This window comes from Hypanus sabinus, chromosome 6 (genome assembly GCF_030144855.1).
Source record: "Hypanus sabinus isolate sHypSab1 chromosome 6, sHypSab1.hap1, whole genome shotgun sequence".
Taxonomy (NCBI): Eukaryota; Metazoa; Chordata; class Chondrichthyes; order Myliobatiformes; family Dasyatidae; genus Hypanus; species Hypanus sabinus.
The window spans coordinates 16613910-16626463 of NC_082711.1; the positions used below are offsets into that span (position 1 = coordinate 16613910).

Genomic DNA, 12554 nt, shown 5'->3' on the forward strand with positions numbered 1-12554 from the left:
TGGGCCAAAGGGCCTGTTCAGGGAGGTTGTGCTCTGTGACTCAATTGCACAGTGGTCAACTCCATTTGGAGTTGCTCAGTAAGTAGACTGGTGTCAGGACCTAAACTACATTCAGGCAGAAAGCATAGACACCACAACAGCGCCAGACGATGCCCACGTACAAGACAGGATCCATCTTCCTACTATTGGCATTCAATGGCAACACCATCATTGGGCCCCAGTGCCACCATCCTGGAGTGAGTGGGAGTAAGCAGAATGAAGTTTGGTACAGACTCGATGGGACTAAGTGCCTGTATCTGTGCTGTCGTTCTGTATGACTTTGTGACTAACTTTACCAGGTCTCCTGGACACCACACTAGGCAAATGCTGTATGAGTGTCAAGGCAGCAGTCTCACTTGGATCATGTTTGGGTCTGGAGCCGAGTGCTCCTGGCAGAATCCAAACAGATTGTCAGTGAGAGGGATATTGAGAAGTAATGGTCGTGGTGGTGTGGTAACTCAAGTTACATGTGTTCTCCAGACGGCTTGTCTGTTGGGTCTTCGAGTGGCTGTAGAAATTGTCTTTGAAACATCCATTCGATCTGTAATGTGACGGTAGGTTCCATTAATGGAAAACCTCGGTGTGTGAGGTGGGGAGGCTGATGCATGGGCAAAGTCTTTGCCAGATCAGGGTTGGGGACCAATGGCATGGAGTGCAAGGTGACTGGGGACCCTTCACTGCAGCAGCCTTCCCTGCCGTTGTGATGTGTCATTATCTTCCACCAGCTCTACCGTTGAGGTCTTGACTGGATCACTAATTGTCTGGAACCTCCCCCTTGACTTTACTGCCATGGGTGACCCTACCAGGAGCTAAGCACCAGAGGGCTAAATTTTAAACAGCATTACTCTCAGGTTCTCAGGAACTAACAAGCTTCAAGCTGACAATCCTCAGAGAAGTATTGAGAAGTAAATGCCACATGATAACAAAATTGTGTACCACATCAAAGGTCCTGCTGATGATACTGAGGGTATAAATGAACCATAAGACCATAAGATAGAGGAGCATAATCAGGCCAGTTGGCCCAATGAGTCTGTTCAGACATTTCATCACGGCTGATCCAATTTTCCTCTGAGTCCAAATCTCTTGCCTTCTCCCATTATCCCTTCATGCCCTGACCAGTCAAGATTATATCAACCTCTGAAGTATATATAAAGAATTGGCCTCCACAGCTGCCTGTGGCAAAGAGTTCCAGAGATTCACCAAACTCTGGCTAAAGAAATTCCTCCTCACTTCCATTCTAAAAGGATGCCCCTCTATTCTGAGGCTATGTCCTCTGGTCTTAGACACTCCCACCATAGGAAGCATCCTCTCCGCATCCACTCTATCAAGGCCTTTCACCATTTAATAGGCTTCAATGAATTCTGAATTCAAGTGAATACAGGGCCAGACCCATCAAACGCTCTTCATATGATCAGCCATTCAATCCTGGAATCATTTTCGTGAACTTCCTTTGAACCCTCTCCAGTTTCAGCACATCCTTTCTAAGGGGCCCAAACCTGCTCACAATACTTCAAGTGAGGCCTCACCAGTGCCTTATAAAGTCTCAACATTACATCCTTGATTTTATATTCTAGTCCTTTGAAATGAATGTTAATGTTACATTTAACTCCTCACCACAGACTCAACCTGCAAATTAACCTTTAGGGAATCCTGCACAAGGACTCCCAAGTTCCTTTGCACCTTAGTTTTTTGTATTTTCTCTCTAATTGGAAAATAGTCAACCCTTTCATTTCTTCTACAAAGTGCATGACCATACACTTCTTGACATGGTATTCCACCTGCCATTTCTTTGCCCTTTCTTCTAATCTGTCTAAACCCTTCTGTAGCCTCTCTATTTCCTTAAAACTATCTGCCCCTCCACCTATCTTCATATCGTCAGCAAACTTTGTATCAAAGCCATCAATTCCATCATCCAAGTCATTGACATACTGTAAAAAGAATTGGTCCCAACACAGACTGCTGTGGCACATCACTAGACACTGTCAGAAAATGCTCCCTTTATTTCCACTCTTTGCCTCTTGTCAATCAGCCACTGCTTTATCCATGCTGGAATTTTTCCTGTAATACCATGGGCTCGTAGCTTGTAAAGCAGCCTCATGTGTGGCATCTTGTTAAAAGCATGCTGAAAATCCAAATACACATCAACCAATTCTCCTTTGTCTATCCTGCTTCTCACATTTTCAAAGGATTCCAACAGATTTGTCGGGCAAGGTATTCCCTTGAGTAAAGCATGCTGACTGCAGCCTATTTTATCATGGGCCTCCAAGTACCTTGAGACCTCAACCTTAATGATCAACTCCAACATCTTCCCAACCCGTGAGGTCAGACTAACAGGCCCATAGTTTCCTTTCTTTTGCCTCTCTCCTTATTAAAGAGTGGAGGGACGTTTGCAATTTTCCAGTCTTCTGAAACAGTTCCAGCATCTAGTGATTGTTGAAAGATCATTACTAGTGCCTCTGCAATCTCTTTCAGAACCTGAGGTGTTCACCATTTGGTCCAGGTGACTTATCTACCTTCTGACCTTTCAGTTTCCCGAGAAGCTTCTCTTTATTTATGGTAACTTCACACACTTCATGCCCCTGACACCTGGAACTTCTTCCATACTGCTAGTATCTTCCATAGTGAAGAATGAAGTAAAGTACTTATTCAGTTTGTCTGCTAGTTTATTGGCCCCCATTACTACCTCTCCAGTATTGTTGGATCTGTTCCATTTTCTATTGACTGGACTGACTGGTGAGTTTTCCAGTGTAACTTTTGCATGTTAGCTGTGTTACATGCAATCTTCAGTGCTACTGGCAGTGGTTAATACTTTTGGATTAGTAATCCATCAGTCTGGACAAGTAATCCAGGGATGAGAAAGTAAATCCTACTTTGGCAGCTGCAGGCTTTAAGTGTAGTTAGTATTTTATGGAAAAATTGAGGAATTTTGAAATTTGAGGAATGAGGGGGATAAGCGATTAGAATTGGCGCATCTGCAGTTTAAAAAAAAGATAACTTACAACAGCAGATAATTTCTGGAAAGACTTCTGCAAATCTTTGGTTTCATGTACAGCATTTATCTTCCCCCACTCCCTTCTCCCTCTCTTCCACATCTTCTTTGAAATAAAACAATTACAGTGGATTAAAGTTAATTGGGACAATTAGTCGAAGTTTTTAGGGAAATAGTTAAAAAGGTATAAAAAAGAGAAAAACTACCATTTAACTAAGTAGCAAATTATGCATTTAAATGAAATGCAGAATAAATTAAAACACTATTAATAGTACTACAGTACTGTAAAACTGTGGATGGCTGTATGGGTTACGTTAGTTTTGGCTGTCAAGGAGTTCACAGTCTGAACCCATGTCTCCTACTTAGGAGATAGTTGTGTTTTCCTTGGGACACACTAATCTTCCCCAAGCAAAAAGGTTATTTATTTGACTTGATCTTGTTGGTATCAACGGTAGCATCCTTTGATTCTCAGTCAGAAGGTTGTGAGCATCCCACTCCAGAGCCTAAATATAGGTTGGTGCTCCTACTGGAACACAATGGATAGTCCTGGTTTTAATACGGGACAGTAACAGGGCCTTCTGGCCCAACGAGCCAGTGCTGTCCAATTACACCCGTGTGACTAATTAGCGCGTCAACACTTTGGAATGGGGATTTTAGAATGCGATTGCCTTTGGAGTGTGGGAGGAAACCGGAACACCCAGAGGAAACCCGTGTGGCCACGGAGTGAACATAATAGCTCCTTACAGAATTAAACCCTAGGTTGCCGGTGCTGTTACAGTGTGACTAACCGCTGCCCTGAAAAGATAAAACTACAGTGGATTCCAGTTACCTGGGCCATCAGTTAATCAGGGCAGCCTCTTATTTGGGACAACTCTTAAAGGACAAAAACTAATCTTAAACGGTTCTCTTTGTTTACTTGGGACACTGTGTGCCACATGGGGTAGGAGACTGTTGCTGAACAGTTTCTAACCAGTGTGAGACGTGTGCAGTTGTATGGCCATTAGATGCCACACCATGCTCAGAGCAAGCAGTTTTTAAAACAGCATTTGTTGCGTGCTTGTGTACAGAAAGCAGTGATTGTTGAGCATTCAGGCTTGGAGATGCCAGAACTGGACGGGAGCAAAAATGAAATGATTTCACTACTTCAACAACTTAGGAGCTACGAAAAATTTGAAGGTATTGATAATCATCTTGAACGTTACAATGAAAATGAAGATTTGGAGGATGTAATCATCTAAAGCACAGTAAGGAGGCAGTCTACATTAGGTGTCTGCACTGACTGTTTATTTATAGTCATTCAAAACAACTCGGAAACGTACGGGAACACTGGATGAATTTCTTGGTTGATAACCATTGATAACTGATACACAGTTTTATAGTATTGGTAGTGTTCTAATTTCTACTCTTCTTCATCTAAGTACAAAATTTGTTACTCAGTTAAATGGTAATTTGTCTTTTTTATACCTCTAACTATTTCCATGAAACTTCAGCTAACAGGGGCAGCTGCTTAATTGGTCTAAAACGTACTGGTCCTGATGTGTCCCAGTTAGCCAGAATCAATTGCAATTGTTTTCTTTCAGTTAAACGCAAGTAATCCCTTTTCAACGAAAATTGTGAGGTTTGACCCCAGCAGCCCTGTTGAAGCCAATTCAGACATGTCTGCAGAGGTATATGCATTTTGTATAGAGGGATCTTGGGGTGTAAGTCCTTACCTCCCTTGAACTGGCCTAGTAAGTAGGTAGAGAGGTAAAGAAGGCATATGGGCAGTCAGTCGGGGGTTTTGCCCAAGCAGACTGTATGCCCTTCTTTCGGGGATACATCCATGCCAGGGCGCCCCTGGAGAAGGAGCATGTGGTAGGCCTCAGGACAATAGGGGATTTCAAGTTCGTTTAATCACCATTCAACCATATGTGAATACCAATGAATACAGCCAAACAAAACAGTGTTACTCCAAGGTGCCAAACACAGAACCAACAGTCATACATAGCACAAGGCACATATATCACATATTAGATAGCAAGTAAACATACAATCACACAAAAAATATATATATAGCCAAGTCCCTGAGTGACAGGTCCTGTAAACTGGTGCATGGGTGTTATCGGCAAAAACAAGCAGTTCTCAGCAGTCCACAGATGGAAGTACACATGCTTAGACACTGGATGGCAGCACCAATGGGAGGGCCAGCCCCCAAACAACATGGACAGTGTGCTACAATGCCTTCAATGTCTCCTCTCCTGGACTGATGCAACAGGCAAGCCCATGGTTTGAGGCCTAGTTCTCACCACCAACTGAGGCCGTGCAACTCCCCCACCATCTGGTTTCCAATAAATGAGGAAAATGGACTTGCAGCATTTTACATTAGCTATGTCCAGCAGGGTCTGATGATCACAAGAGAAATGTCCAAGACAGTCGCTCGTTGTTCGACTGCATGCCACACACTGACTTCAATGCCTTTCTGGAACAGGCAGTAACATGGTCCCCAAAAAGTTCAGCTCCTTAGCCAATGAGCATCTTGCTAATAGGGTACACCTGCCGTACTTGAAGTTCTTAATGTCTAGCTTTGCCCTGCAATCATAAAAAAGATGTTTATAAAAGACAAAAACACCGTTGGTTGGCCTCCAAGAGGCTGATGCGCCCAGACGCGCCACCATCTTAGCGGGAACAATAGACACTCTCGGGGGCTCGAGTGTGTTGTGGGTTGTAATAATGGTATTTTAATTTGAAACTAAATATTGTATTTTATGTAGTTCATGCCCCTACCATTAATGGAGGGGTCCATGGACTCCAGGTTGGAAACTCCTGGGGTAGATGGTCAGTATTTTTCCTCAGGACTGAAATGTTAAACACCAGAAGGCATGAGTTGAAAGTGAGAGGCAGAAAGCTTGAAGGAGGTGAGTGAGGTGAGCCTTACTTACTCAGAGAGAAGTAGGTGCTGGGAATATGTTGCCATGAGAAATGATTGTAGCAGATACAGTAGCAATATTTGAGAGGTTTTTACACACATATACTCACTGGTCTTTTGCTGCTGTGGCCTATCCACTTCAAGGATCGACGTGCTATGCATTCAGAGATGCTCTACACACCATTGCTGTAACGTGGTTATTTGAGTTACTGTTGCCTGCCTGTCAATTTGAACCAGTCTGGCCATTCTTCTCTGACCTCTCTCAGTAACATGGCATTTTCACCCACAGTATTGCCACTTACTGGCTGTGTTTTTTTTTTGGTTTTCACACCATTCTCTGTAAATTCTAGGGACTGTTGAGCATGAAAATCCCAGGAGAACACTGGTTTCTGAGATACTCAAACCATCCCATCTGACACCGACAATCATTCCGCAGTCAAAGTCACTTAGATCACATTTCTTCCCCATTCTGATGTTTGGTCTGAACAACAACTGAACTTCTTAACCATGTCAGTATGCTTTATGCATTAAGTTGCTGCCACGTGATTGGCTGACTAGATATTTGCATTAATGAAAGCTATACAGGTGTACCTAATAAAGTGGCCACTAAGTGCAGACAGGCAGGGAACAGAGAGATATGGACCATGTGCAGACAGGTGGGATTAATTTAGATTGGTATCATGGCTGGCACAGTCTTTGTGCTATTCTGCTTCACTGTTCTGTGGATGCCAGCTTAAAGAAAGGCCACAAATGCATTGGTGCTTGTGGGAACTTGCAGTGCATGTCCCTGTTGTTATATTTCTACACTTTGTTAGCTGTGAATCTCTATGGACCATCCTGAAGTTAGGAAAGGTCTAAGTCCTTCTTTGGAAAAATTGCTCATGGTAGAACAGCTTACTTCAGTTTCTGGTAACAAAAGCTTCCCCGCCACTGCCCATGTACTTTAGGAGATCATAGTTCACTGTTGTTCCTGATGAATGAATGAAATTTTATTTCGGTCAGTACAATCATAACAAAAAGCATCATCTTCAACAATGATTTCATAAGACAGAATTAAATAATGAAGATCTTTAAAGCAGACTGAAAAGAGTGTAGGCTGAAGCTACAGGTTATTACACCTACCCCTCTTACTTATACAAAAACACACTTGGCATCTGTCAATCATCACATCAAGACAAAAAATTTCATACTCTTTTAACACAAAATCCAATTCCAAGTATCATTTATTTACATTACTCCCATTCATTTTAAATTGTGTATTTTATATTTGTTCATTAAATTACTTTTAAATAATTTTTTAAACTTGTTAAGTGTGGTGCATGTTTTTAAATGCTCACTACAACTGTTCCATAGATTCACCCCTCTGACTGAAATACAATGATTTTTTTACATTTGTTCTTATCCTTTGTTTTTGAAACATGCATTTTCCTCTCAAATCTTGTTGATTTTCTCTCATTTTAAACAATTTTTGGATACTTTGTGGTAATTGTCCATTTTTTACTTTATACATAATTTGTATTATTTTAAAATCTACGAAATCTCTGAATTTTAAAGTATTTAGTTGAATAAATAGTGGATGGTTGGCTCATAATAACTTGTCTTATTTACAATTTGTATAACTTTCTTTTGGAGTAGAAAAATAGAGTTTGTATTTGTTTTGTATGCATTTCCCCGTACCCCTACACAGTAAGTCATGTATGGGACTATAAGTGAACAGTATAATGTATACAAAGATGACACTTCCCATGTATATGCACTACAGAAAAGTCTGTAATTCGCTATTCTGTACCTAGCCAGCCCCAAGCGACTGAGCTGTTACTGAAGTTCTCCTTGTTGCTTGAATCTGACCTTCCAGGGAGCGGTTCAGAAATAGATGGTGGTGATGAAGATAAGGAAATTGCATCGAAAGCAGTGGCATTCGTGATCAGAAGTTCTCGGAAGGGCGTGGTCACACTTTGTGCTGACGTTGCCAATCTCCTGAAGATCAAATGGAGGTAAGTAGTGGCGACAGAGCCTGATTCGAGGATAAAAATTCCAGACTTCTGATGAAAGGCACTGGAATATTATGTTCAGTTCTGGTCACCTCATTATAGGAAGCTCTAGAGAGCATGCAGAGGAGATTGACCAGGATGCTGCCTTGACTAGAGGGCATATCTTATAAAGGCAGGTGAGTGAGCTGGGGCTTTTCTCTTTGGAGTGAAGGAGAATGAGAGGTGACCAGATAGAGGTGTACAAGATGATATGAAGCATAAAAAGAGTGGACAGCCAGAGACTTTTTCCCCAAGGAGGAAGTGGTTAATATGAGGGGAGTGTAATTTTAAGGTGACTGGAGGAGAGTATGGGGGGGATGTCAGAGGTAGGTTTTTACACTGTGAGTTGTGGGTACATGGAATGCCATGGTGGTGGTAGAAGCAGATGCATTAGGGACATTTTAAAGACTCTTAGATAGGCACATGGATGATAGAAAATTTGATAACTGTGTAGGAGGGAAATGTTAGATTGATTTTTAGAGAGTTGGTTAAAAGGTCGGCACAACATTGTGGGCTGAAGGGCCTGTACTGTGCTGTTGTGTTCTATGTTCTCTGTTGAAAGTGTATTATAGTGAGGAGGACAGTTCCACATTGGGGTTGGATGGGGTGAGGGTGGTGAATCAACCATAAGACCTCATGACATGGGAGCAAGATTAGCCCATTCAGTCTGCTCCACCATTTGATCATGACTAATTCCTCTCAACCTCATTCTCCTGCTTTCTCCCCGTAACCATTGACACCCTGCCTAATCGAGAACCTATCAAACACCACTTTATACCCAGTGTCTTGGTTTCTGCAGATGTGGCAATGAATTCCACAGATTCACCACCTCCTCTTGCTAAAGAAATTCTTCCATGTCTACCCTAAAGAAATTAAGGAGGTTATTACGTTGAAGAAGAAAATCTATGGTGGTAAAATTTAGCAGTAGAGTTGAAAATCAGGATAAATTCTGAATCTGGTCAAGGACTAAAATAAAAATGAAGGGGAAATAAACAATGAGAGATGGCTGACAAGAAATTGGCAATAAGAGCTTGTATAAGTACTTTAAAAAAAAGTTAGAGAGAGGTCTATGTGAATATGTACAGCAGGTCAGGCAGCATCTATGGAGGGCAATAAACAGTTGACGTTTCAGGCCAAGACCCTTCATCAGGTTTTCCTGCATCTGCTGAATCTCCTGGGTCTATGATTTGAGAAGCATCAGTAGAGTAGACCAACTGGTACCTTTTTCCCACTGTCAAAATGGTTGAAATCAGTGGTCATGAATTTAAAGTTGGAGGGGGTATGTACAAAAGAGATGAGTGGGGCAAATTTTTTACACACAGAATGGTGGGTGCCTGGAATGTGCTGCCTGGGGTGGTAATGGTGGCAAATATAATAGAGGTTCAAGAGACTGTTAGAGAAACACTTGATTGTGTTGGATATATATGACCATATAACAATTACAGCACAGAAACAGGCCATCTTGGCCCTTCTAGTCTGTGCCAAATGCTTACTCTCACCTAATTCCACTGACCCGCACTCAGCCCATAACCCTCCATTCCTTTCCTATCCATATACCTATCCAATTTTATTTTAAATGACAATATCAAACCTGCCTCTCCCACTTCTACTGGAAGCTCATTCCACACAGCTACCACTCTCTGAGTAAAGAAATTCCCCCTCGTGTTACCCTTAAACTTTTGCCCCCTAACTCTCAAATCATGTCGTCTTGTTTGAATCTCCCCTACTCTCAATGGGAAAAAAGCCTATCCACGTCAACTGGATCTATCCCCCTCATAATTTTAAATACCTCTATCAAGTCCCCCCTCAACCTTCTACGCTCCAAAGAATAAAGACCTAACTTGTCCAACCTTTCCCTGTAATTTAGGTGCTGAAACCCAGGTAACATTCTAGTAAATCTTCTCTCTTATTTTGTTGATATCTTTCGTATAATTGATATGAAGATTGTGTAGGCAGAAGGGATAGTTTAGTTGGCCATTTGATTACTGATATAAAGAGTTCATTGTGGGCCAAAGGGCCTCTTCGAGTGCTGTACTGCTCTATGTTCTTTTGCCATCTTGAAGTGGACAGCACCCGACCCTGTAACCGTGCCCCTTGTTCGGGTAACTTCCATCAGCTTGTTTCACCAAACTGGCAACAGCTGTAAGTTTGCGAAGGCCCTGCATCCCCAGCTGAACTGGGAACTGCTGAGAAGGAACAGTATAATTAGGAATAGTGTTAACATTTGTTAATGTTTAACTCCGAGTAGCTGACTCTTAGCTTTTGTGTCAGTATAACGATTTACAAAGGGATGCTAGCTCGAATTTTAGATGATTTTGTCACTGAGAGTGAAGCAAGGTCACCCTGGTTCTGGATAGAAACAGGAGCTCTGGGCACCTCCAGGTATCCGGTGATTTGTCACGTGCTGGGCAAGGGACCCGTATAAAAATGACATTCATTCATCAGCAGAGAGAATATTTGCTGAAAGAAAACCGGCGATGTTGATCCAATGTGCCAGTGGCACGATCCATTAAAAGCTTCTTAATGAGCACTGCATGTTCCCGATGCATTGCTCTCACCTCCGGCGAGGTTGTGTTTTGCATGGTACAACTCATCTACAATACCACACTGAGACATCGGTTCAGGTGGCGGTAAGTTCCCACTCTGTGGAATCCCAGTCCTGTCACCTGCAATTGGCAGAATCTTTTTCTCCGGTTCGGAGATACAGCGTGACGACAGGCCCTTCCGACCAAGTGAATCCACGCTGCATAATTTCAGCCACGTCACCAATTAACCTACTAACCTGTACGTCTTTGGAATGCGGGAGGAAACTGGAGCACCCAGAGGAAACCCACCTGCCCAGTGGGAGAATGTACAGACTCCTTGCAGAGTGTGGTGGAATTGAACCCAAGTTGTTGCTGGCACTGTAATAGTGTTGTGCTAACCTCGACACCTTTTTAATTTTTTTTACTTGTAAAGGAAGAATCTCCTCCTCCATCCCTTTCTGCTGTTGTCCCCTCTCCTCTCCTATCATATTCCTTCCCCTCTAACTCTTTTATCTTTTCCACCCTCCTGGCTTCACCCATCACCTTCCAGCTAGCCTCTTTCCTTTTGCCTCACCTTTTTATTCTGATGTCTTCCCCCTTCCTTTCCAGTCCTGAGGAAGGGTCTCGGCCTGAAGTGTCAACAGTTTATTCATTTCCACAGATGCTGCCTGACCTGCTGAGTTCCTCCAACATTCTGTGTGTGTTCCTTTAGAATCTTACATTGTTTGGATAATCAATCTGTTGTCCTCACTTTGAACTATTTTGGATACCATTAATTACCCAGCTGCCTCTTGTGTTTCTGAGATTATTGTTTTGGTTTTCATTTAAAGAATGATATTAATTTGTAATGTTGTGTTAGCCTGGGCCTTAGTACCACTTCCAGACAGAAGTGATTGAGTTTCCCCTTTCCATTATTACCATATTATTCAGGTTTTATTTTGGATTTAAAAAATAGGCTGATGATCTTGGTCCAAGGTCTTGAAGACCACAGCCCTATTTAAATGTGGTTTCTGTCTCCCCCTGCTTCTGAGGTGGCCCCCTGTGGTTGGAGGATAATTTGCTTGTACTGCTGTTCTAAGGTGGTTGAGGTGGTCAGTGTGGGGCCTCCTGGTGTCTTCCATGTGTGGGGCAGAAGGTACATGACGCCTGGAATGGGCGGAGGATGGGGAACAAGTATGGGAACTGGGCAATCCTTTGCTTTATGCTGGGCTTCTGTGTGCTTCAAGGTTCCCAAAGCCATTATGAGAGTTCCTTCTCTGTGAATCAGGGGTGGCTCCAACATCTATCATCGAGTCCTGTCATGTACCCCTAGGGTTCATAGTTTCTGTGGACAATCACTTTAAAATGTCGTGAGAATGAGACTGGCTTTTGGACACTGTTTGAGCTGTTACAAAGAGAGAGAGGGAGGCGTCCAACGCAGTGAGAGAGAGAGACAGGCAGAAATTGCTCAAAAGATTGATGTTATGGTTTCTCTGAAAGTTGTCTACCTTTCCACAAGGACTCTTGCCGGCTTGTTAAAGTTCCTGCGGAGAGAGGAGGGCAGAGCAGGTTGATGGACAGCGGATGTCCAACATGTGGAGATAAAAACCAGGTCTGCTGTCACCCACACACACACACGGTTTTGGACACTGGATGAGCTTTGTTGCACCCAAAGGAAGGTGGGGTTTTTGGAGGATCGATCAGGGAATCAATCGATGGCTTTTGCAGTGGAGAAAAGGTGTGTCCAGTGGGAAGTTATTTGTGTGTCCAACCCTGGCCTGGGTTGATAACTACCACAGAACGGTCACCTTGGTTATGGTCACAGTCGGTGACTTTAAAGGAAGAGAAGAGGGGAGAGGAAGGTTTGAAACAGAAGAAACCTAGTGACAAAGAGGTCACTGTTTGGACTCTCTCCTCTGTAGCCCGTAAGGGTGAGTTTGAGTTCCATTCGAATACGAAGGTGTGACTGTCACGTAGTTAATCCACAGGAGTGGGTTCTCTGGTGAGGGGGAAACCTTTGCGATTACTACTTGTGTGTTATCCTTGGTTGGGTGTGGTAGTTCACTGAAGAAAGTCACCCCTGTGGC

At 42.9% G+C, this 12554-nt stretch overlaps 1 protein-coding gene across 7 annotated transcripts in view; it reads left to right on the plus strand.

Moving 5' to 3' along the window:
- Positions 1-12554, plus strand: part of LOC132395335 (uncharacterized) — a 120960-nt gene that overhangs the window by 31451 nt on the left and 76955 nt on the right. For all 7 annotated transcript variants that reach the window (XM_059971790.1, XM_059971784.1, XM_059971782.1 and 4 more), the window contains exon 2: positions 7789-7927. In XM_059971790.1, coding sequence (XP_059827773.1) covers positions 7789-7927 — 139 coding nt within the window. The remainder of the gene's footprint in view (positions 1-7788; positions 7928-12554) is intronic.